Source organism: Lathyrus oleraceus, chromosome 6, assembly GCF_024323335.1.
Source record: "Lathyrus oleraceus cultivar Zhongwan6 chromosome 6, CAAS_Psat_ZW6_1.0, whole genome shotgun sequence".
NCBI lineage: Eukaryota > Viridiplantae > Streptophyta > Magnoliopsida > Fabales > Fabaceae > Lathyrus > Lathyrus oleraceus.
In genome coordinates, this window is record NC_066584.1 from 468,728,712 (window position 1) to 468,753,303 (window position 24,592).

The window sequence follows — 24,592 nt, forward strand, 5'->3', positions numbered from 1 at the left end:
AATTTAACAATTATTAAGTACAAGATTTATGTTTACAATATTGCTTCTAAATAAACAGATATACACAGATAAACAAACTTTACACTTAATAATATATGAAATAAAGTTCTAATTCTTTCTCTCTATTTTCTCTTTGTAATATTGAAATTCTTTCAGCATGAAGTTGCACCTTCAAGTTTTTCGCAAAAAGCTTTTTTTCACAATTCAGTTGTCCTCTTTATATAAATGATAAATAATATCGTTGGAGGATATTGTAACAACCCAATTTTAGTATTATTTCTGATATTATTATTATTATTATATTTTATTTTATTTATTTGGAGTGTTAATTAATTCATTGGTTGTTAGGTAGTATAATAATCGATTATATTAATTAATTTGGTGTGTTAATTAATTGTTTAGTTGATATGAGATATAATTAAATGATTATATTAATTAACTTAGTGTGTATATTGTGTTAGTTTAATTTAATTGAACTAATTAGAGATATTTAAATATTAGGTCTTATTGGGCCTATTAATTAAATTAGAGGTATCATGCTTTAAGCCCAAATAGAATACTAGTATATAAGAGGTGAGGGGAGTGAGAATTAGGATTCATTTGATCATTTGAAGGCAATAGAGAAAGAGAAGAGGAAAAGTAAGGAGAAGAGGGGAAGAACAAGAGAGAAGCTAAGGTTTCCAGAAAATTGAAGAGGTAAGGGGGGATCCTTATTATTATGGGTTAGTATGATTGGGTCAATGGGTAGAAGCATGTTTAGGTTAAAATCCCTAATTTTGTATGGTTGTTTGAAATTGTTAGGTTTTGATGATTATTCTCGATTTGTGGTGATTTGATTGTGTTAAAATTGTAAATTAATGTTATATACTTAGAGTATTGTATGGGTCATAATTTTCTGAACGTTTGGCTTTTTACGGAATTGAAATCAGAGGTCCGAAAGTCCTCCAACGATGAAAAACGCAGAAAATTCTGCATTCTGTTTTATGTTAACCGGTTACCCACCGAGCGTTAACCGGTTACTTGCTTGAAAATTTGCGCAGGAAGTTGATTCTGTTTTATGTTAACCGGTTACCCACCGAGCGTTTACCAGTTACTTGCTCTATTTTGTGTTAACCGGTTACCCACCGAGCGTTAACCGGTTACCACTGTTGAAATCTGCCAGAAAGTGTATTCTGTTTTGCGTTAACTAATTAACCAAAAGCGTTAACCGGTTAACATTGTTTGAAAAGTGAAAAATCGAGATTTTAAATGATGTATTCGTTTTGGAATGAAATCTTCCAGAAAGTGGAATGTTAAGATGGTAGAGATGATCTTAATTGCATATGTGTTGGTATTTGTACATTCATTCATGGCATGGTCGGCTTCATGGTGGAAGCGGTGAAACTGTGGGTTCACATGGTAGCATACGTTGATCCTTAATTGGAAATAGGCGTAGTAGATGTAGCATACATTGATCCTTAATTGGAAATAGGCGTAGTAGACGTAGCATACGTTGATCCTTAATTGGAAATAGGCGTAGTAAACGTTGATCCTTAATTGGAAATAGACGTAGTGGCTTTGATCTTGTCCGGATCGGAAGCGTGGCTTGGATTCTAGATATTGAATCGGAAAGCGGTGAAACATTGGGTTCACATTGAGGTACCACATGCGTAGAGTCACATGTCTTGCATTGAGTCACATTAGAGTTATGTGATCATCGAGTGTATGCATTATTGTGATTGTGATGTGTGTATGAGATATGGTGATTGAGTTTGGTGATGTTTGGATACATAACTTGGCAAAATATGTGATTATGTGATAATTGTAGTTATGTGTAATTTTTGGAATATAGTATTGAATTTTAATATTGTACTCCTTGAGTTTTGATGGATGTTTGAAACATGTGAAATAAATGTTGATTAATATTATTTACATGGTTATACGAAGTGTGATGAATTCCTTTAATTGTTGATTTAATCATTGTGCCTTATTATACTTCTTCATAATGATTTGAATTCTCACCCTTTCTGTTTGAATGTTACCTTTACATGGGTATCGTGCAGATACTCAGGAGTAGTATCGCTGAAGTAAGTGGACGGTAGCTCGCTCGAGATTAGCCGGAGAGTTTCCGTATTTTAGTTTGAAGACTAGGTAATGAGTCAATGCTCTGGTCATGTAACACTGGGTAGATTAGTAGTATTGAACTCGTATCCTATTTGGATAAGTATTATGTTATTACTTGTGAACATGCTTATTTGCAATTGCTGTTGAGAGGCCATAGTGCCAAATATTCTGATTATGGTTTTATTTTAGTTTGAAGAGATTATTGAGAGGTGATCATGGTATGGGACATGGATCGTTTTATGGAATGCATGAGTATTCATTATTTTCTGCTGCGAACGCATATTCGTGAATATTCATGATAATTGGAATGTGTTATTTTAAATGACCAGGTGTATTGTATACTGATGATGAATGACGTTGGTTTTTGAAAGCTTTTAGTTTTTGAAAATGTCGATGTGACTCCCTTTTGTTTATATGCGTGCTTATTTACTCTGATTATATGTTAAGTATTTTGGGGTAGAAAAAGGGGTGTTACATTAGTGGTATCAAAGCATGGTCGACCAGTTGGTCAATAGTCGTTAGGGTTTTCAATCCCGTTGTATTTGATTTGTGTATCTGACACGATCGATACTGTTTGTCTGATTGTTCAGACTGTTCAGGACGATGGTTGCAGGCAGGAATGATGATGCCATTGTTGAGGCGCTGAGGATGTTGGTTGAATCCATTGGTCAGATCCCTCAAGCGAATGCTGGTAACTGAAATGGAGATGATGATGAGTTCCGTGCTTTGGGGAGATTCCAGCGGAACAATCCTCCTGTCTTTGAGGGTGAGCATGAACCTGATAAAGCTCAAGCTTGGCTGAAGGAAATTGAGAAGATCTTCAGAGTCATGAACTGTATTGATGCTCAGAAAGTGCAGTTTGGTACTCATATGCTTGAGAAGGAAGCTGAAGATTGGTGGAATAACACTCTTCAGAGGTTCGAAGAAGACAGCATTGAGGTTACTTGGGCTCTCTTCCGTGATGTCTTCTTGGAGAACTATTTTCCGTAAGATTGTCATGGGAAGAAAGAGGTGGAGTTCCTTGAATTGAAGCAAGGAAATGGTACGGTTGCAGAATATGCTGCTAGATTTCAGGAGCTTATCAAGTATTGTCCTCATTACAATACTACTAATGCTGAGAGATCTAAATGCTTGAAGTTCGTGAATAGCTTGAGGCATGATATCAAGAAGGCCATTGGTTACCAACAAATTACTCGTTTTGCGGAGTTGGTTAACAAGAGTCGGATTTATGATGAGGATAGTAGGGAGAGTGCTTCTTTCTACAAGAGTTTGAAGGGGAAAAACCAAGATCGTGGGAAACCGTATGATGACAAGAGGAGACAATCTGGTTTTGGAAAGAAGCCAAGTGGGGGAGGATCTTCTACTCCACTTAAGTGTTTCAAATGTGGCATTGAAGGTCATCGTGTTGTTGATTATAGTAAGGATTCTGTGACGTGTTTCAATTGTGGCAAGAGTGGTCACAGAGCAAACAATTATGGAGTTGGTTCGAGCGTGACTTGTTTCAATTATGGTGAGAAAGGTCACATTAGTACCAAATGTGATAAGCCAAAGAAGGAGCAAGCGAAGGGAAAGGTGTTTGCATTGTCTGGTGTGGAGGCCACTACCGATGATAGACTAATCCAAGGTACGTGCTTTATTAATGGTACACCTTTGACTGCCATTATTGATACCGGTGCAACACATTCTTTCATTTCTTTGGATTGTGCTAAGCGATTGAATCTTATACTATCTGATATGCGTAGAAGTATGGTTATTGATACTCCTGCTATGGGTTCTGTTTCTACTTCCTATGTGTGTCTGAATTGTCTGTTGAGTATCTTTGGTAGGGATTTTGGAATTGATTTAGTTTGTCTTCCCTTAGAGCAACTTGATGTGATTTTGGGTATGAATTGGTTAGAATTTAATCGGGTGTATATCAATTGTTTCGAGAAGACGGTTATTTTTCCTGAGGTTGGTGTGAAGGAAGATTGGTTTGTGTCTGCTAAGCAAGTTGATGAATCGGTGCAAGATGGTGCCGAGTTGTTTATGTTGTTGGCAACTTTGGATATTCGTGAGAAGAGGACGATTGAAGAATTGCCAATAGTTTGTGAGTTCGCGGAGGTATTTCCGGAAGATATAAGTGATTTACTGCCGGAACGTGAGGTTGAGTTTTCGATTGATTTAGTTCCTGGAACTAGTCCTGTATCGATGGCTCCCTATAGAATGTCTGCTTCTGAGTTGAAAGAGTTGAAGAGTCAACTTGAAGACTTGCTCGAGAAGAGGTTTATTCGTCCTAGTGTGTCGCCTTGGGGTGCACCTGTTCTGTTGGTCAAGAATAAAGAAGGTTCCATGAGATTATGTGTTGACTATAGACAACTGAACAAAGTGATGATTAAGAACAAGTATCCACTTCCGAGGATTGACGATCTGATGGATCAGCTGGTTGGAGCTTGTGTGTTTAGCAAAATTTATTTGAGGTCTGAGTATCATCAAATTCGTGTAAAGGCTGAGGATATCCAAAAGACTGCTTTTCGGACTAGGTATGGTTACTACGAGTACTCCGTGATGCCTTTTGGTGTGACTAATGCACCTGGTGTATTTATGGAGTATATGAATAGAATTTTTCATGATTATCTAGATAAGTTTGTTGTTGTGTTCATCGATGATATATTGATCTATTCCAAGAGTAAAGAGGATCATGCCGAGCATTTGAAGGTTGTGTTATCGGTGTTGAAAGGGAGGAAGTTGTTTGCTAAACTCTCTAAATGTGAGTTTTGGTTGAGTGAAGTAAGTTTTCTTGGACATGTGATTTCGAGTGGTGGTATTTCTGTGGATCCTACGAAGATTGAAGCTGTATCTCAGTGGGAAGCTCCGAAGTCTGCTGCTGAGATTAGAAGTTTCCTTGGTTTGGCTGGTTATTATAGGAAGTTCATTGAAGGATTTTCTAAGTTGTCGTTACCATTGACGCAGTTGACTAGGAAAGGTCAAGCTTTCATTTGGACTTCATAGTGTGAAGCAAATTTTCAAGAGCTTAAGAGAAGATTGACTACGGCTCCTATTTTGATTTTACCGGATCCGTTAGAACCTTTCGTTGTGTATTGTGATGCTTCTTTGTTGGGTTTGGGAGGTGTTTTGATGCAAAAAGGGCAAGTGGTAGCTTATGCTTCAAGGCAACTTAAAGTTCATGAGAGGAATTATCCGACGCATGATTTAGAGTTGGCCGCCGTTGTGGTTGTGTTGAAGCTTTGGAGACATTATTTGTTTGGATCGCGATTTGACGTGTTTAGTGATCACAAGAGTTTGAAGTACTTGTTCGATCATAAAGAATTGAACATGAGGCAAAGGAGATGGTTGGAATTCTTTAAAGATTATGATTTTGGTTTGAATTATCATCCTGGAAAGGCGAATGTTGTAGCTGATGCATTGAGTAGGAAGTCATTGCACATGTCTATGTTGATGATTCGAGAGTTTGAATTGTTGGAGCAATTTAGAGATTTGAGTTTGGTTTGTGAAGTGACGCCTTCGTGTGTTAAGCTTGGTATGTTGAAGCTTACATGTGGCATTCTTGACAAGATTAGAGAAGGTCAGAAGTCAGATTTGAAATTAGTCGATGTTATGACATTGATTAATCAAGGCAAAGGTGGTGACTTTCGGATTGATGAGAATGGTATCATGAGGTGTCGTGATCGAGTTTACGTATAACAACAGTTTCCATTCGAGTATTAGAATGGCACCTTTTGAGGCTCTTTATGGTAGAAGGTGTAGAACTCCTTTATGTTGGTACGAATCAGGAGAGAGTGTTGTGGTTGGACCCGAGTTGATTCAAGATACTACAGATAAGATTAAGATGATTCAAGAGAAGATGAAGGCTTCTTAGAGTCGTTAAAAGAGTTATCATGATAAGAGGAGGAAAGCTCTTGAGTTTGAGAAAGATGATCATGTGTTTCTTCGAGTTACGCCAATAACGGGTGTTGGTAGAGCTTTGAAGTCGCGTAAGTTGACGCCGCGTTTCATTGGTCCTTATCAGATTTCCGAGAGGGTAGGTGAAGTGGCATATCGGATTGCATTACCACCGTCACTTTCTAATCTTCATGATGTGTTCCATGTGTCTCAATTGAGGAGGTACATTGCGGATCCATCGCATGTTGTTCCATTAGATGATGTTCAAGTGAGGGATAATTTGACAGTTGATACATCACCTATGCGAATTGAAGATCGAGAAGTGAAGAGGCTTCGTGGTAAGGAGATTGCTTTGGTGAAAGTGATATGGGGCGGAGTCGCCAATGGCAATATTACTTGGGAACTCGAGGATAAGATGAAGGAATCGTATCCGGAGTTGTTCGTTTGAGGTATTTTCGAGGCCGAAAATCTTTTAAGTGGGGGAGAGTTGTAACAACCCAATTTTAGTAATTATTTCTGATATTATTATTATTATATTTTATTTTATTTATTTGGAGTGTTAATTAATTCATTGGTTGTTAGGTAGTATAATAATCGATTATATTAATTAATTTGGTGTGTTAATTAATTATTTAGTTGATATGAGATATAATTAAATAATTATATTAATTAACTTAGTGTGTATATTGTGTTAGTTTAATTTAATTGAACAAATTAGAGATATTTAAATATTAGGTCTTATTGGGCCTATTAATTAAATTAGAGGTATCATGCTTTAAGCCCAAATAGAATACTAGTATATAAGAGGTGAGGGGAGTGAGAATTAGGATTCATTTGATCATTTGAAGGCAATAGAGAAAGAGAAGAGGAAAAGTAAGGAGAAGAGGGGAAGAACAAGAGAGAAGCTAAGGTTTCCAGAAAATTGAAGAGGTAAGGGGGGAATCCTTATTATTATGGGTTAGTATGATTGGGTCAATGGGTAGAAGCATGTTTAGGTTAAAATCCCTAATTGTGTAGGGTTGTTTGAAATTGTTAGGTTTTGATAATTATTCTTGATTTGTGGTGATTTGATTGTGTTAAAACTGTAAATTAATGTTATATACTTAGAGTATTGTATGAGTCATAATTTTCTGAACGTTTGGCTTTTTACGGAATTGAAATCGGAGGTCCGAAAGTCCTCCAACGATGAAAGATGCAGAAAATTCTACATTCTGTTTTATGTTAACTGGTTACCCACCGAGCGTTAACCGGTTACTTGCTTGAAAATCTGCGCAGGAAGTTGATTCTGTTTTATGTTAACCTGTTACCCACCGAGCGTTAACCGGTTACTTGCTCTGTTTTGTGTTAACCGGTTACCCACCGAGCGTTAACCGATTACCACTGTTGAAATCTGCCAGAAAGTGTATTCTGTTTTGTGTTAACCGATTAACCAAAAGCGTTAACCGGTTAACACTATTTGAAAAGTGAAAAATCGAGATTTTAAATGCTGTATTCGTTTTGGAATGAAATCTAGGTGTGTGTATTTGATAATTAGCATATATATGTGAATAGTGGATTGTGATGAATGTGTATATGTACTATTGGTGGATAATTCATAAAGTTGAATTATGGTTATATGTGGAATGTTAAGATAGTAGAGATGATCTTAATTGCATATTATGTGAATGGTGTAATTGTTATGAATGTGTATATGTACCATTGGTGGATAATTCATAGAGTTGAATTATGGTGATATGTGGAATGTTAAGATGGTAGAGATGATCTTAATTGCATATGTGTTGGTATTTGTACATTCATTCATGGCATGGCCGGCTTCATGGTGGAAGCGGTGAAACGGTGGGTTCACATGGTAGCATACGTTGATCCTTAATTGGAAATAGGCGTAGTAGATGTAGCATACGTTGATCCTTAATTGGAAATAGGCGTAGTAGACGTAGCATACGTTGATCCTTAATTGGAAATAGGCGTAGTAAACGTTGATCCTTAATTGGAAATAGACGTAGTGGCTTTGATCTTGTCCGGATCGGAAGCGTGGCTTGGATTCTAGATATTGAATCGGAAAGCGGTGAAACGTTGGGTTCACATTGAGGTACCACATGCATAGAGTCACATGTCTTGCATTGAGTCACATTAGAGTTATGTGATCATCGAGTGTATGCATTGTTGTGATTGTGATGTGTGTATGAGATATGGTGATTGAGTTTGGTGATGTTTGGATACATAACTTGGCAAAATATGTGATTATGTGATAATTGTAGTTATGTGTAATTTTGGGAATATAGTATTGAATTTTAATATTGTACTCCTTGAGTTTTGATGGGTATTTGAAACATGTGAAATAAATGTTGATTAATATTATTTACATGGTTATACGAAGTGTGATGAATTCCTTTAATTGTTGATTTAATCATTGTGCCTTATTATACTTCTTCATAATGATTTGAATTCTCACCCTTTCTGTTTGAATGTTACCTTTACATGGGTATCGTGCAGATACTCAGGAGTAGTATCGCTGAAGTAAGTGGACGGTAGCTTGCTCGAGATTAGCCGGAGAGTTTCCGTATTTTAGTTTGAAGACTAGGTAATGAGTCAATGCTCTAGTCATGTAACACTGGGTAGATTAGTAGTATTGAACTCGTATCCTATTTGGATAAGTATTATGTTATTACTTGTGAACATGCTTATTTGCAATTGCTGTTGAGAGGCCATAGTGCCAAATATTCTGATTATGGTTTTATTTTATTTTGAAGAGATTATTGAGAGATGATCATGGTATGGGACATGGATCATTTTATGGAATCCATGAGTATTCATTATTTTCCGCTGCGAACGCATATTCGTGAATATTCATGATAATTGGAATGTGTTATTTTAAATGACCAGGTGTATTGTATATTGATGATGAATGATGTTGGTTTTTGAAAGCTTTTAGTTTTTGAAAACGTCGATGTGACGCCCTTTTGTTTATATGCGTGCTTATTTACTCTGATTATATGTTAAGTATTTTGGAGTAGAAAAAGGGGTGTGACAGATATAACTGGAAATTTCTTCAAATATACAACTGTAATAGTTGGTACGAGTTTCAGCCGTAAATCGTGGGTAGTAGGGAGAAAATCTTGTATAATCGTTTGTAGTATAGTCCTTTTGATTTTGCTGCTTAACTTATACTATATTCTTAGAATATTCATTCATTCATTTTCTCTAAATCATTAGCTTCGTATATGAGATATTTTGAAGCTTGACCAGAGTTCAGAGTCTTGAGAATAAACTTCAGAGTCTATTGAATATGAGGCTTGATTGTATCAGAGTACTTCTAGGTTATTTACTTCAAAAGCATTGACTCAGATATCTAGGGTTGACTTTAAGTTCAGTACTTCTTCATATTCTGAGGATGTCCAGAGTCAAGAGTCTCTACATCCAAAGTCTAGAGTCTCTTTCTATCCAGAGTCCATAATTTCTCTATCCAAAGTCTATTTTGATTATCTTTGTTCAGTGTCTGCCTTGTTTAGAGTTTGCTCTATTTAGGATATGACTTACTCAAAGTCTACTTTATCTAGCTTCGGGCTTGTCCAGATTCTGCATATTCAATAAACTATTAGAGTACAAAATTGTTCTTTATACTTTGTTATCATAAAAACTCAAGGATAGTAGATATAGAACCAAACTTGTTCCAACATAAACTCCCCGCTTGAGAGACTTAAAGTTTCCTTGGACGAGACTAAACATATAAATCCCGCCCAAGAGGCGCAACTGAAGTCTAGCCTAAGAAAGATAGTTTAAGTCTTTTATGAGGGCTTGATAGAAATCCCACCCGAGAGGTCCAACACCTCGCCTAAGGGACTTGTAGTCTCATCAGTCGGGCTCCATGTGATTTCTCCCAAGGTATTGAGATTTCCCAGGCTATCTAAACTCCCCTCTTAAGCAACTTACAATTTCCTTGGACGAAACCAACATATAAATATTGCCCAAGAGGCACGACTGAAGTTTAGCCTAAGACATTTAATTTAAGTCTTGTTTGAGGGCTTAATAGAAGTCTCTCCCAAAAGGTTCAATGTTTCACCTAAGGGACTTGTAGTCTCATAAGCCAGACTCCATATAATTTTTCCTAAGGAACTGAGATTTCCTAGACTATCTAAACTCCCCGCTTGAGGGACTTGGAGTTTCCTCGGGAGGAACCAAACATATAAATCTCTCCCAAGAGGTGTGTCTAAAGTCTAGCCTAAGATACTTAATTTAAGTCTTGTATGAGGGCTTGGTAGAAGTCTCACCCAAGAGGTCGAACGCCTCTCCTGAGGGACTTGTAGTCTCATCAGTAAGGCTACACACAACTTTGCATGAGAGACTTGTAGTCTCATCAATCAAGCTCAACATAACCTCTTTAAGAGGCCAAAGCCCAACCATTCTGGTTCACCACACATATCATCGAGAAACTCAGGGCCTCAGGATACTCCATTGTTCTATGGGCTAAAAAACACTTGCATTTTATCAAAACTCTCGTGCATAACGGGTTGTGTAGTATTATATTTGTAAAAAAACTTGGTAAGAGCAGAAGCTTTGTAGCCCTCATAAGAGAGCTTTATCTCCCTTTAGGAGGTATCGCCCCGCCCGAAGTGCCTTACACTTGCCCAGATAAGGTAAACGTAGGAAAAGACATTTCTTTGATATAGATAAATTAAGGTCTCTATCTGGTCCACGTCTCCTTAGAAAGTGGGGATTCGACGGTCCACCATTGAATTAGTGGACGGTGATCCTTCCCAAAGGAAACCCTAGGCCAAAAAGTCTATATAAATACTTCTCCCATAACGATTAAAAGGGCAGATCCTAACTCACACATAATACCCTAAGCACTACGCTAAATTATAAAGTCTTTCATCTCAGGTGAAAATGTCCTCTAAAATCGTTGTAACACCACCATATAGGGCTTCTCACTACCGTGAGCAAGTCCTAACCATCCTAAATTATTATAAACCTACTAAGACCTCTGAGTATCCCTGCTCTAGTAGAGATACCATACACACCTTTATTTTTTTAGTAGTACAAATCGTTTTGGTTGCAGCAAAGAGTTGAAATTAATATCAAGAAGATACTCCCTCCCTCCCACAATGAGTGGTCCATTTGTCAAAAATAAATGTCACAAAATAAATGACTCATTTCAATTTACAATATAATTTAATTCTTTTTTTCTAATTATACCATTTAATCATTACTACTTTTACCACTCTCATTATTTGATAATAAATGTACTTTGGTAAAATTATTATTCTTTTTCTTTTTTTATATATTTTTTTAAATATTTGTGAAATGGTTAACCGAATCGTTTATATGAGAGAGTACGAGACATTTTTTTAACAAACTCAATTATAAAAAATTTACAATTAATTTATGATATTTTAATTTATAATTAAGTTAAAGTTTTTTAAGCCTAATTTTAGATTGATCTGTTTGAACCTTTGACCGGCTATGCATACTCCCCTCGTGGTCCAACATATACTATTTTGAATTTTCATTTACATCTATCGGTAGATAACCTTAATGCTGACGCTTGAAAGATGGCATCAAGTTATATATTTTCTTGCAAGTTATCAAAAGTCAACGACTGCCCAGCAACTTTACCAAATACTCTCTCCATATTTTATTGAATGTCGTCAAAAGTTATCAAGTAGTACTCTCTACCTGACGCATTCACAACAATAAAATGTTATAAAATGAATGATTTATTTTTATTTATAATACCATTTTTTTCAATTATATATTTTTATTATTATTATTTTTATTATTTTTAATTTTGTATATTTTAATAAAAAAATTATTTTCACTTTTATTTTTATATGTAAAATATCAATCGAATCATTCAAAAAAAATTAATTAATACTTCAAATCCTATTCAACTATTAAAATTTATACGGTGTATATTATAAGAAATAATTAATAAAAAAATGATAATATGACACTCAATTTTATATTTACACTATTTTATACAGTACCAAATATACATATTAATTATTTTTTTAATAATTTTCTTGTTTCATTTTGAAATGTGAGCAGCACTAAACCATGTTAATAGTTTTCTTGTTTCATTTTGAAATGCGTGCAGCCCTAAACCAAAGAGATGAGATAACTATAGTTACATTAAATTATGACATCGTATCCATTTCACACTGTAGTCATAAACATTATTTTCGCTGCGGCTCAAATGCCAATGCATCCAAAATAATAAAATAAAGAAAAAAAGTGAATTGGACCGTTTTTATATGCGGTATAATGTCAAATTTGAATGTCATTTTAGCATTTCTCAATTGAGAAGGATAAAAGAATCTTATAGAATATATATATAATATATAATTATATATATATATATATATATATATATATATATATATATATATATATATATATATATATATATATATATATATATATATATATATATATATATATGGGTAATGCTAACTTGTGCCCCTAGTTAAGAAAACTATTTATAAAAAAATTGTATTGGAAGAAATAATTAAAACATTAATTTTATATTTTTATTAAATTCAATACACAATTTCCAAGATAACATTTCTTCATTTGATTTTCTTAAATTTAAGCCCCTAGGGCACAAGTTAGCATTATCCTATATATATATATATATATATATATATATATATATATATTATATATATATATATATATATATATATATATATCTATATATATATATATATATATATATATATACACAATTTCCAAGATAACATTTCTTCATTTGATTTTCTTAACTTGTGTTCCTAGGACACAAGTTAGCATTATCCTATATATATATATATATATATATATATATATATATATATATATATAAATTAAGAATTATTAGACATAATCATTTGAAATAAACCCTATGAAATAATATTTTTTGAGTTTTTTTAATAAATTTATGAAAAGATGTATAAATAATTTCAAATAATGGTAGATAATGAGAGAAAAATTAATTGAAATTTTAATTTATAGTAATTTGTGATGTCGAAGCATGTTGTTGTTGAAACACCTAGTTGTCGAAGTGTCGAGAAGTTAGCCTCGGCATGGATTTTTACTTAGGTCTAATTTTGTAGTGTTAGAAGAATTAGGTATTTTGGGATTTGTTTAAGGAGCAAGCAAACCCAAAATCTATAAATATAGTAACCCATATCATTGTAATATAACACATACTTGTAGTTGCAAAGAATAAAATTCTCAGTTTGAGAGCAGAGAGAAACTCTGCAGAAATTTCTTCTTCTTCTTCTTCCTTACTCTAAAACCTTAATTTTCTTTTCTTCTCAATTTTGTTTCTTTTCATTATCAATTATGCAGTGAAATCTTACAACCAAGGTTGGTTGATTCACTCGAGTGAAGAGTGAAGAACAAGAGGAGTATTCAATCAGAAAGATTGATTCTTGTTCATCAAGTTTTGGTGAATTTCTTGAGGGAAAATTGGTGAATTTCCAACATCTAGTATCTAGAGCACTGACTGGACAATTCGTGGAAGCAAAACACGATGGTGATGAATCATTCGAATGGGCACTTTTCGGCGAGTCTCCCAATTCTAAAGAATCAGAGTTACGAGAATTGATGCAAGTAGATAAAGGTTTGCTTTTGTTATCAAAATCGTTGGGATCTTGTGAAAGAGGGAGTGGTGCCGCTTGCAGCAAACACGACGGGAGAAGAAAAGGCTACACACAGAGAATTGAAGAAGAAAGATTATAAAGATCTCTTTATGATCCATCATTGTGTTGATGCAGACATTTCGAAGAGGTTAGTGACGTTGAATCAACGAAAGAAGTGAAATTTTGGTATCAGATATAAGATGTCGAAGGTAATGTCACGACACTAATATCTGCTAATACACAATGGATAAAATAAACCGAATGGTAAAGCGAATAACACAAGCAATTGTTAACCCAGTTCGGTGCAACTCACCTACGTTTGGGGGCTACCAAGCCAGGAAGGAAATTCAGTATAATAGAATTAGTTCAAAGACTATCCGTACACTTCAACAAGTTACAGTCTTTCTCACCTAATCTCTACCCGTGCAATTTCTACCTAAGCACTCTTAGATATGAGAACCCACTCACTTCCCTTACAATCACAACCCCGTGATCTTAAACAACAATCCTTGTGAAAAGAAAATACTTTTCAATTACAAACTCTTGATTTTACTTCACAGTTTCAATCAAGAAGACACACTCTTGATCTTGCTTCAAAGCTTTGATCAAGAAGACAAATCAGTCCAATTCAATCATCAATGGATGACTTGAATGACCTACAGACACAAACCCTAGCTCTCTCTCTAAATTTCGCTCAGTCTTGGTTGTGTATTCAAACAGGTTTTCTGAGTCCCTTTTTATAGAAACAATGGACATCTTGAAAACCCTAAATATATTTTCCAATCAAATCTTTTTATATCAGCTGTAAAGATCTCCTTGGAAAATAAACAAATTTGGTTGAAATCCCTGATAGAAAGCGCCAGCTAGTCATATCTTCAATCAACCAATGATTGCCATTAATTGAGCAATCACAAAACACCAGACATTCATACTGAATGTTATGTGTACAGGATGTCATGACATTGGGTCTGACATCTGGAAAAATCCTGCATAATCCAATTTCCTTTTATAGCATGTACAGCCATATCAGATACCATGACATTGTGTATGTCATCTGAAACAATCCTGCATGCATATCTTCTTTAACTCCAGCAGGTACAAACAATAACAGAAGCCTTGTCTTTGTATGTGGCATTCTGAAACAATCCTGCTTGCATATCTTCTTTAACTCCAGCAGGTACAAAAGATATCTCATGTTATGACATCGCACATGACATCTTGTGAACACTCTTTGTTTTACCAAAATTGCTGCCAACTCTTAGAATCAACAAACTCCCCCTTTGGCAAATTTTGGCTAAAACATATATATGTCCTTTTTGTTCACAAGGCAAACTATCAGCAGTTAAACCACTAAACAGTAGTTTAATTAGCAGCAGAAGCAAAAATAATTACTAGTTATGGCTACTAGTAATACACGTATGCACAAGGGTACTTCTCCTCCCCCTAAATCTGTGCAACAACAACAGAATTACTAGTTATGGATGCAACTAATAAGACACACAAAATGCACAATGCACAAGGGTACTTCTTCTCCCCCTCAATCAGTGCATTCATCAAATAACAGCTACTGAACTTCAGCACATGTACCAGCCAGAATGTCGTATTGACATCTGCTTTAACATCAGCACCTGTGCACCATATCAGACATCCTGTTTGACATCTGTAAACATACTAGTAATAGCACTTGTGCACTTCTTCCAATAATAGTTGTACTTCTGTTCAGCCACATCCAACTTCCATATCAAGCACTTCTCCCCCTTTTTAGTCAAAATTGACCAAAGGTGACCAATCAGACAAAATAAATGTCTATTAGTCTAGCAGAGAAAGTTAAAACAGATGTTATAACAACAGAATATTCAGGAAGTACACACCAGCATTATACACAGCAGACAACTGAGATAATGCACAATTCCAAGGAACTCTTTAAGAGCCCTAAATATTACATAACTGGCATCAACAAGACTGCCACAAAATACAAAAACAGAAAAACCAATCAGGACAGCAGCAACAACTTCCACCACACCTTCCAGCACCCTTCCAAGTCTTCAATACAGCCAGGGACAATTAATCAGAAGAAGAAGAATCACCTTCACCTTCATCTTCATCTTCAGCTACACCTTCAGAGTCTTCTGAGCTTTCAGAACTGGACTGGGATCTTGTATTTGAGTCCTTTCCAGCTTTCTCTAACTCCTCCTTTTCAAGGCTACAGATAAGAGCTTCCAAAGCTTCTTTTCTTGCCTTGGCCACCTTCATACCTTCCTCCAATTCCTTGCAGGTATCTTTCAATTGCTTAATTAGGCTCCCTTGAGATGCAGGTTCCCTTCTGGCAGATGTCATAACAACATCATTGACATGACTACCCTCAAAAAGCTTATAGTGAATTGATAGAGGGGTCTTTCTCCTGCTTGGAATATCACTTGTACTCAGGATTCCTGGTTGTTGACTCAGGATGATGCCACAGATGATAGATGGGAATGCAATGGGCAACTTAACAGCATTGGTGGAGGCATGTTTGATGGTTTGATCAAACACAAACTTTCCAAAATTGTAGTTTATCTTAGTTCCAATGGCATGAATGATCCTCCCAAGAGCAATGGAGATGGTAGATATGTGATTAGTAGGAACCCAATTTGCTGAACCAATCTTTTATGCAGAATGGCATATTTCACAGTGAGCTTACTAGCTGATAGGTGTTTCCTACTAGGCCATTCCTTAACTTGGCCAACTGTAATAATTCTACAGACCTCATTGTCTGTGGTCTCTAGATTTACTCCTTCATCAGTTCCTCTCCCTAGGAACTTGTTGATGATAGTAGGTGAAAGTTTCACACACTTACCCCTTACAAAAACTTTGCAGCCCTCCTTGCTGCTTCTTTCAGATAGCTCCTCAGGGATGTTCAAAATGAATTCTTTGACCAACCCCTCATAACACTGAGGCAGAGCAGTCACAGTTTTCATAAGACCAGCTGTCTTAATTAACTCCATGACTTACTTTACTTCACTTGCTTCTTTTCCCAATTCTCTTTCAACTGCTACCCTTCTTTGAGTCACAAACTTCCATTTGGCAGCACCACCTTCCACGTGAAACGAGATATTGTCAAGATGGACAGCAGCCACTTTGTTTGGAGACTTTTTTATAGGCTTCCTTTTAACAGGGGAAATGTATGAGACATCATATTTGACATCCTCATCAGATTCAGAACTCTCACTCTCCTTCATCTTCCTGACCTCTACTTTACTCCAAGTCTTGGAGGGACCTATACCAGCAACCCTTTTCTCCTTCCTACCTGTTCTTATCTCAACCATACTCTTCCTTTTTCTCAGTTTATTAGCTACACTTGTTTTCACAAGATTGACCAACATGTCATCTTCTTCCTCAGATCCTTCTTCCTCAATGTCTTGAGCAGTATCAGGGGACATACTAGGTAAGTTTCTTCCAAGAGAACATAGTCCCTCGACAGCTACTTCCTTTTCTGTTTTAGATGAGTCATCATCTTTCTCAGCTCGGGTTTCCACCTCAGGTGAGGGGTTCCTTCTGGACAGAGGGGTAAAAATGTCCTTAACTCCATGCTCTTCATTCAGTATCCTAGTAACTAGGTTTCTTATGATGCGATCAGTAGAGTGCATGTCCTCTTTATCAGGTGATTCTTTAGGAGTGTTGCCTTGCTTAGCTCTAGCCATGGACGGGGAGCCTGGAACGTCACCTGGTATCATACGCAGAGGGGTTGCGTCTATCAACTCTTCTTCTAAAAATTCCATGGAGGAAGTTCTAGTATGAAAGGATTTTGAGCTAGATGTCGACGGATGTTGAGACATGTTGTTGAACTTTTGAGAAAACTCTCTTTGCCCTAGCAGAGGTTCTTTGAGAAGTTTAATGAGGATGGACAGAATTGTGTTCAGGCAGAGTGTGCATATGAAATAGATGATATTTCCAATACTAGGAGATGATTCATTATTAATGTGGCTTTTTCTTTTCATTTGACAGACAATATTTTTCTTGCCTTTTCCACTCCACATTAATTACCATATTTTCTCAAGAAGCCAAGCCCCTAATTTTCCCTTTTCATCATACAAGTCCTTTGCAGTCAGGTTGTCATAATACAATGTCATAGCATCGAGTGTGACATTGTAGATAATTCTCAGCAATTTCATCCATCCTGGTTGAGCATTGTTGTTTTCAACTGACATATTTCCTTGTGTCTTAGTTCTAGCAAAGCTCTTACTACCTTCAGACTTCATACCACCAGTCATATGTTCAGGTGTTTGGGCCATCATGACCTTTTCTTCCTTGAGGTTAGGTATTAGCACCCTTATCTGACACTTTTCCTTTCCCTTGATGATTCTTCTTGCAATTGTACTCATCTTAGAGGAGTTATCCATCTGAGAGCTCCACATGTAGCAGTTGTTGTTGGTCCTGATTCCTTTCATAATTACTTCACTGTCTTTGTTCACAATCATACATTCAGTTTTAGTGAAGATGATATTCAGACCTTGATCCCCTAGCTAACTGATGCTTATTAGATTTGAAGTCAAGCCCTTGACCAGTAGGATATTGTCAAGTTTAGGAGCTCCAGGACACTCAAGCTTGCCTATCCCATTTATTTCACCTTTAGCTCCATCACCAAAGGTTACATAGCTTAAGTCATGAGGGTGAAGGTCAGTTATCAAGTCTGAGTTCCCAGTCATGTGTCTAGAGCATCCACTATCAAAATACCACTCTTCTTTGTGAGCTATTAGACTTGTAACATTAGTCTTAGGAACCCATTGCTTCTTGTTGATAGGCCTGTGATGTTTGGGTCTGGGTTGATAGTGAGTTTGTTGATGAACATGGCTAGGATAACCATACAACTTATAACAGGAAGACCTAGAGTGTCCAGATTTCCCACAGTATTGACATCTCCATCTTTGGTGTTTGCCATCCTGCTGTTTTCTCTTCTGATGATGTTGATGAAAGGAGGTAGGGTAACCATACAACTTATAGCAGAAGGGCCTTGAGTGTCCAAGTTTCCCACAGTAATTACATCTCCATCTTCTGTCTTTCTGTTGTTGATGGTGTGACATATGATGTGACATCTTGGAACTGCTCTTACTATTGTTGTATTTAGGTTTAGCTTAAGGTTTGCAGCCTGTGTGACTACTTTCAGCCTTAGTTTTATGGTACCCTAATCCAGATTTGACTCCTGTGATTTGTCCAGTTTGAAGAATCTTGTCTAAGGAGTCAGATCCATTGTTCAGCATCCTTACATACTTGGTTGTCTCTTCTAGTTTTGAGTTTAAGAGCACAACTCCAGTCTTTAGCTTGAGGATGGTTTCCACATGTTCTGCTTTTTCTTTCTCTAGTTGAACTATCTTCTGGCTCTCAACTTGTAGATCTTCGTCTAGCTTGACCTTTAAAGCCACAACTTCTGTTTTCAATTTGGAGATGGTTTCCAAGTATTCTACCTTCTCATTCTCAAGTTGAGTTATGTCTTTCTCCTGGTTTAAAGACTGCTTCTTCAGCTCTACACTTTTTCTGACACAGCTCTCTGTAGGTAGAGGCCAATTCCTCAAAGGTTACTTCACCATCACTTGAGTCTTCATCATATTTCCATCTTCCTGTCAAAGCAGTCACAAGATTTGCAACCTCCTTTGTATCACTCTCATCTGACCAGGTGGCAGCATGACTTATCTTCTGCTTCTTGAGGTAGGTACCACATTATGTTCTAATGTGTCCATACCTATCACATTCATAGCACTTTACTTCTTTTCCTTCTTTGGGCTTTTCTTCTGACCTTACTCTTCTTCCATTGTTGATGTCAGATGAGATGTTTTTGACATTTGACTTGGATCTGACATTCATTTTCTTTAACAATCTGTTGAACTGCCTTCCCAACATAGCTACTTCATTGACAAGATCTTCATCACCCTCCTGACTCTTGTCCTCTTCTGTGTTTGACATGAAGGCAATGCTCTTTGTTTTCCTTTCAACACCATCATTCAACCCTAACTCAAAGGTTTGGAGGGAACCAATTAGCTCATCTACCCTCATGTTGGAGATGTCTTGAGACTCTTCTATGGCAGTTACCTTCATTGCAAATCTCTTAGGGAGTGACCTGAGTATTTTTCTCACCAACTTTTCATCTGTCATCTTCTCTCCCAGGGCTCCTGAAGCATTAGCAATATCAAGAATACTCATGTGAAATTCATGAATGTTTTCATCTTCTTTCATCCTTAAGTTTTCAAACTTTGATATGAGCAGCTGAAGTCTAGACATCTTTACCCTAGAGGTGCCTTCATGAGTGACCTTGAGAATATCCCAAGCATCTCTGGCCACTTCACAGTTATTTATCAACCTGAAAATATTCTTGTCTACCCCATTGAATATTGCATTCAAGGCTTTAGATTTTCCCAGAGCAAGATCATCCTCCTCCTTGGACCATTGTTCTTCAGGCTTCTTCTCAGTGGTGGCTACTCCTTCTTTAGTAATGACAGGATGCACCCAACCTGTTAGCACAACTTTCCAAGCCTTGTTATCAAGGGATTTCATAAACGCTACCATTCTTGGTTTCCAATAGTCATAGTTAGAACCATCCAAAATTGGTGGCCTATGAACAGATCCTCCATCTCTCTCTATTGTACCAGAAAGTATAGCCCCTAGATCTCACCCAGAACCAGAGCAGGATGCCTGCTCTGATACCAATTGAAATTCTGGTATCAGATATAAGATGTCGAAGGTAATGTCACGACACTGATATCTGCTAATACACAATGGATAAAATAAACCGAATGGTAAAGCGAATAACACAAGCAATTGTTAACCCAGTTCGGTGCAACTCACCTACGTCTGGGGGCTACCAAGCCAGGAAGGAAATTCACTATAATAGAATTAATTCAAAGACTATCCGTACACTTCAACAAGTTACAGTCTTTCTCACCTAATCTCTACCCATGAAATTTCTACTTAAGCACTCTTAGATATGAGAACCCACTCACTTCCCTTACAATCACAACCCCGTGATCTTAAACAACAATCCTTGTGAAAAGAAAATACTTTTCAATTACAAACTCTTGATTTTACTTCACAGTTTCAATCAAGAAGACACACTCTTGATCTTGCTTCAAAGCTTTGATCAAGAAGACAAATCAGTCCAATTCAATCATCAATGGATGACTTGAATGACCTACAGACACAAACCCTAGCTCTCTCTCTAAATTTTGCTCAATCTTGGTTGTGTATTCAAACAGGTTTTCTGAGTCCCTTTTCATAGAAACAATGGACATCTTGAAAACCCTAAATATATTTTCCAATCAAATCTTTTTATATCAGCTGTAAAGATCTCCTTGGAAAATAAACAAATTTGGTTGAAATCCCTGATAGAAAGCGCCAGCTAGTCATATCTTCAATCAACCAATGATTGCCATTAATTGAGCAATCACAAAACACCAGACATTCATACTGAATGTTATGTGTACAGGATGTCATGACATCGGGTCTGACATCTGGAAAAATCCTGCATAATCCAATTTCCTTTTATAGCAGCTACAGCCATATCAGATACCATGACATTGTGTATGTCATCTGAAACAATCCTGCATGCATATCTTCTTTAACTCCAGCAGGTACAAACAATAACAGAAGCCTTGTCTTTGTATGTGGCATTCTGAAACAATCCTGCTTGCATATCTTCTTTAACTCCAGCAGGTACAAAAGATATCTCATGTTATGACATCGCACATGACATCTTGTGAACACTCTTTGTTTTACCAAAATTGCTGCCAACTCTTAGAATCAACAAGAAGCATGGGAAATTCTTGAAAAATTATTTGGAGGTGTAGAAGAGGTGTAAGAAGTGAGGTTACAAACTCACAAAAGAACACATGAATTACTTCTAATGGAAGACAAAGAAAGCATAACTGATTTTTTCACTAGGGTTACAAAACTGGTGAATCAAATCAAAGTATGTGGAGAAATGTTGACATCAAGATCAGTTGTTTCAAAGATCTTGAGATCATTGGCTCCAAAGTTTGAACGCGTGGTAATAGCCATAGAAGAGTCGAAAGATTTGTCAGCATTGACAAAGAAAGAGCTTTAAGGGACGTTTGAATCTTATGAACAAAGAATGGATGAAAGATCCACGGACAAGTCGAAAAGTAATGTGGCTTTGCAGATGCAATCAACAAGAGAAAAGAAAGACAAAGGGAAGTGATTTGACAACAAAGGTAGATGATGCTACAACAATTTGACTAGTCAAAATCATCAAGAAGGAGGTTGGTCGAATTAGAGAAAGCCCTCGTACCAAAGCAACCAAAGAGTTGGTGCTGCAGGTAGAGGAAGAGGTGGTGGTCGAAAACCTCACAAAAATCACATTTAGTGTTTCAACTTTCAGAAGTATGGTCACTACTCTAGTGATTGTCCTAAAAAACAAAAGAATCAAGATAATGATGCAAAGTTTCCAAAGCATGAAGAAGAAGAGATGTTGCTGATGGTCACAACAAGAGATGAAGAAATATTCAAGGACCAATGGTACTTGGACTCAGGATGCTCATCACACATGACTGGTAGGAAAGATTGGTTTGTCAACATGAAACCCACAATGAAGGACATGGTAAAATTTTAAAATGACAATACTCTAGTAGCTGAAGGTATTGGTGACGTTCTGATTTTGAGGAAAGATGGAAAAAGGTTAGTAATTTCCAATGTATTGTACATACCAGGCATGAAAAAGAATTTTCTCACCATAGATTAGTTGGTCGAAAAGAACTACAATGTGTCGATCAAAGACAAGATGGTGAGAGTTCTCGACCTAGGTAGAACGTTAATCTTGAAGGCACCTTTATCTCATAATATAACCTTCAGGATTGAACTTAATGTGATGGAGCAAAAATGTCTTGTAACTACAACTAGTAGAGATGAATGGATATGGAATTATAGACTTCTCCATATCAATTTCAAAGACATAGGATATTTGAAGAGAATAAATATGATTTAAGGGTTACCAGAAATTGACATTCCAAATGAAGTGTGTGAGGAATGTGTGCATGTGAAGCAGCACACGAACAACATCAACGTGGATGCAGGAAGTAAGTTGAAGAAAATATTTGAATTCATATACTCTGATGTGTTTGGTCCTATCCAAGTGGATTCAATTGAAGATAAGAGATACTTTGTCACATTCATAGATGATTTCATTCGAAAACTGTAGACTTACCTGATCTACAAGAAAATGAAGTGATCGAGGTATTTGCCAGGTTTAAATTTATGGTCTAAAGACAAAGTGGTTGAAAGCTCAAGATTCTAAGGACTAGTGGTGGTGGAGAATATATGTCGAAAGACTACGACACATTATGTGAAAAAGAAGGTATTGTGCATGAGGCAGTGCCACCCTACACTCCACAGCAGAATGGAACTACATAAAGGAAGAATAAAACCATCATGAATATGGTGTGAAGTATGTTGAAAGGAAAACATCTACCCAAAGAATTATGGGGAGAGGTCGTGTCGATAATAACATATATTTTGAACAGATGTCGACGAAGAAGCTAGAAGGAATTACGCCAAAAGAATGTTGGTCTGGTGTCAAGCCTATATTGAGTCATCTGAAAGTATTTGGATCTATAACACATAGACATGGGCCAGATCAATCGAGAAGAAAACTTGATGACAAGTCAAGTCAGATGATTCTAATAGAATATCATTCGAATGGAGGTTACAAGTTGTTCGACCTAATGAACAAGCAAGTAGTAATCAACAGGGACATGATCATAGATGAGCTTAAGGAATGGGATTGGACTAAAAATGTCAAGAAGGATTCATTAAGAATCTTATGTAAAGAACCAACAAGTTAGTAGAATGAGAAGTTCGATAAGAAGAAGTTAAAGGTCAAGCAAGCACAAGCAGACCTCAAAGAACAAGATACATGTCTGCAAGATTACAAGAATGTGTGATTTCATCAGATGATGTGGTCGATGATGAAGGTGAGTTGGTAAACTATGATTTCTATGTAGATGTCAAACCAGTTAATGCAGTTGAGGCATTGAAGGATTCGAAGTGGGTGAAAGCAATGAATGAGGAATTGAAGTCTATCGAAGTCAACAACACATGGTCACGTGTCCAATTTCCTCAAGACAAGAAGGAAATCGATATGATGTTGTTATACAAGGTGAAATTAAATCCCAAAGGTGAGGTAACTCGACATGAGGCAAGACTTATAGCGAAAGAATTTCTTCAGAAGGAAAGAATTGTTTTTGATGAAGTTTTTACACATGTTGCTAAGATCGAAACAATCAGGTTGGTTGTTGGTCTAACAAACATGAGCAACTGACACACATGTCAGATGGATGTGAAATATGTATTTCTAAATGGCACCTCAGATGAATAAGTTTATGTTGTACAACCAGTTGGGTTTGTGAAACATGGCGAAGAAAGAAAGGTATACATGCTGCATAAAGCCCTGTATGCACTTAAGCAAGCTCCATGAGATTGGAAAAAGAAGATAGATAGTTTCCTAAGGGAGAAGGAATTTGTGAAGTTCACAACTGAGCATGGAGTATATGTAAGAAGAAGTAATAGTGAATTGCTTATACTATATCTTTATGTCGATGACTTATTAATAACATGAAGTTGCAAGAAGGAGATCGAAGACTTCAAACATGAATTAAGTAAGGAGTTTGAAATGCCAGACTTAGGAAATCTCTCATACTTTCTTGGTATCGAATTCTACAAGAGTAGTAGAGGCTTGATGATGCACCAAAGAAGATATGCAGGCGAAATACTCAAGAGATTTGAGGTGCAAGATTACAACCCAACTTCGACTCCAGCTGAGCCCATATTACAATTGACGAAATAAATAGATGAAGATGATGTTGATCCAACACAGTACAAAAGACTCATTAAATCACTTTGATACCTTTATCACACTAGGCCTGATCTAGCATACAGTGTGGGTATGGTGAGCAAACTCATGCAGAAGGCAAAGGTATCACACCTAGCCGTGACGAAGAGGATACTAG

At 36.5% G+C, this 24,592-nt stretch overlaps 1 protein-coding gene across 1 annotated transcript in view; it reads left to right on the top strand.

The window, feature by feature from the left end:
- LOC127096291 (uncharacterized) overlaps positions 1–6,459 on the top strand; it is a 9,514-nt gene extending 3,055 nt beyond the window's left edge. Inside the window, exon 2 of the mRNA XM_051034877.1 lies at positions 5,989–6,459. Coding sequence (XP_050890834.1) covers positions 5,989–6,430 — 442 coding nt within the window. The 3' untranslated portion in view covers positions 6,431–6,459. The remainder of the gene's footprint in view (positions 1–5,988) is intronic.
- Positions 6,460–24,592: the final 18,133 nt, after the last annotated feature.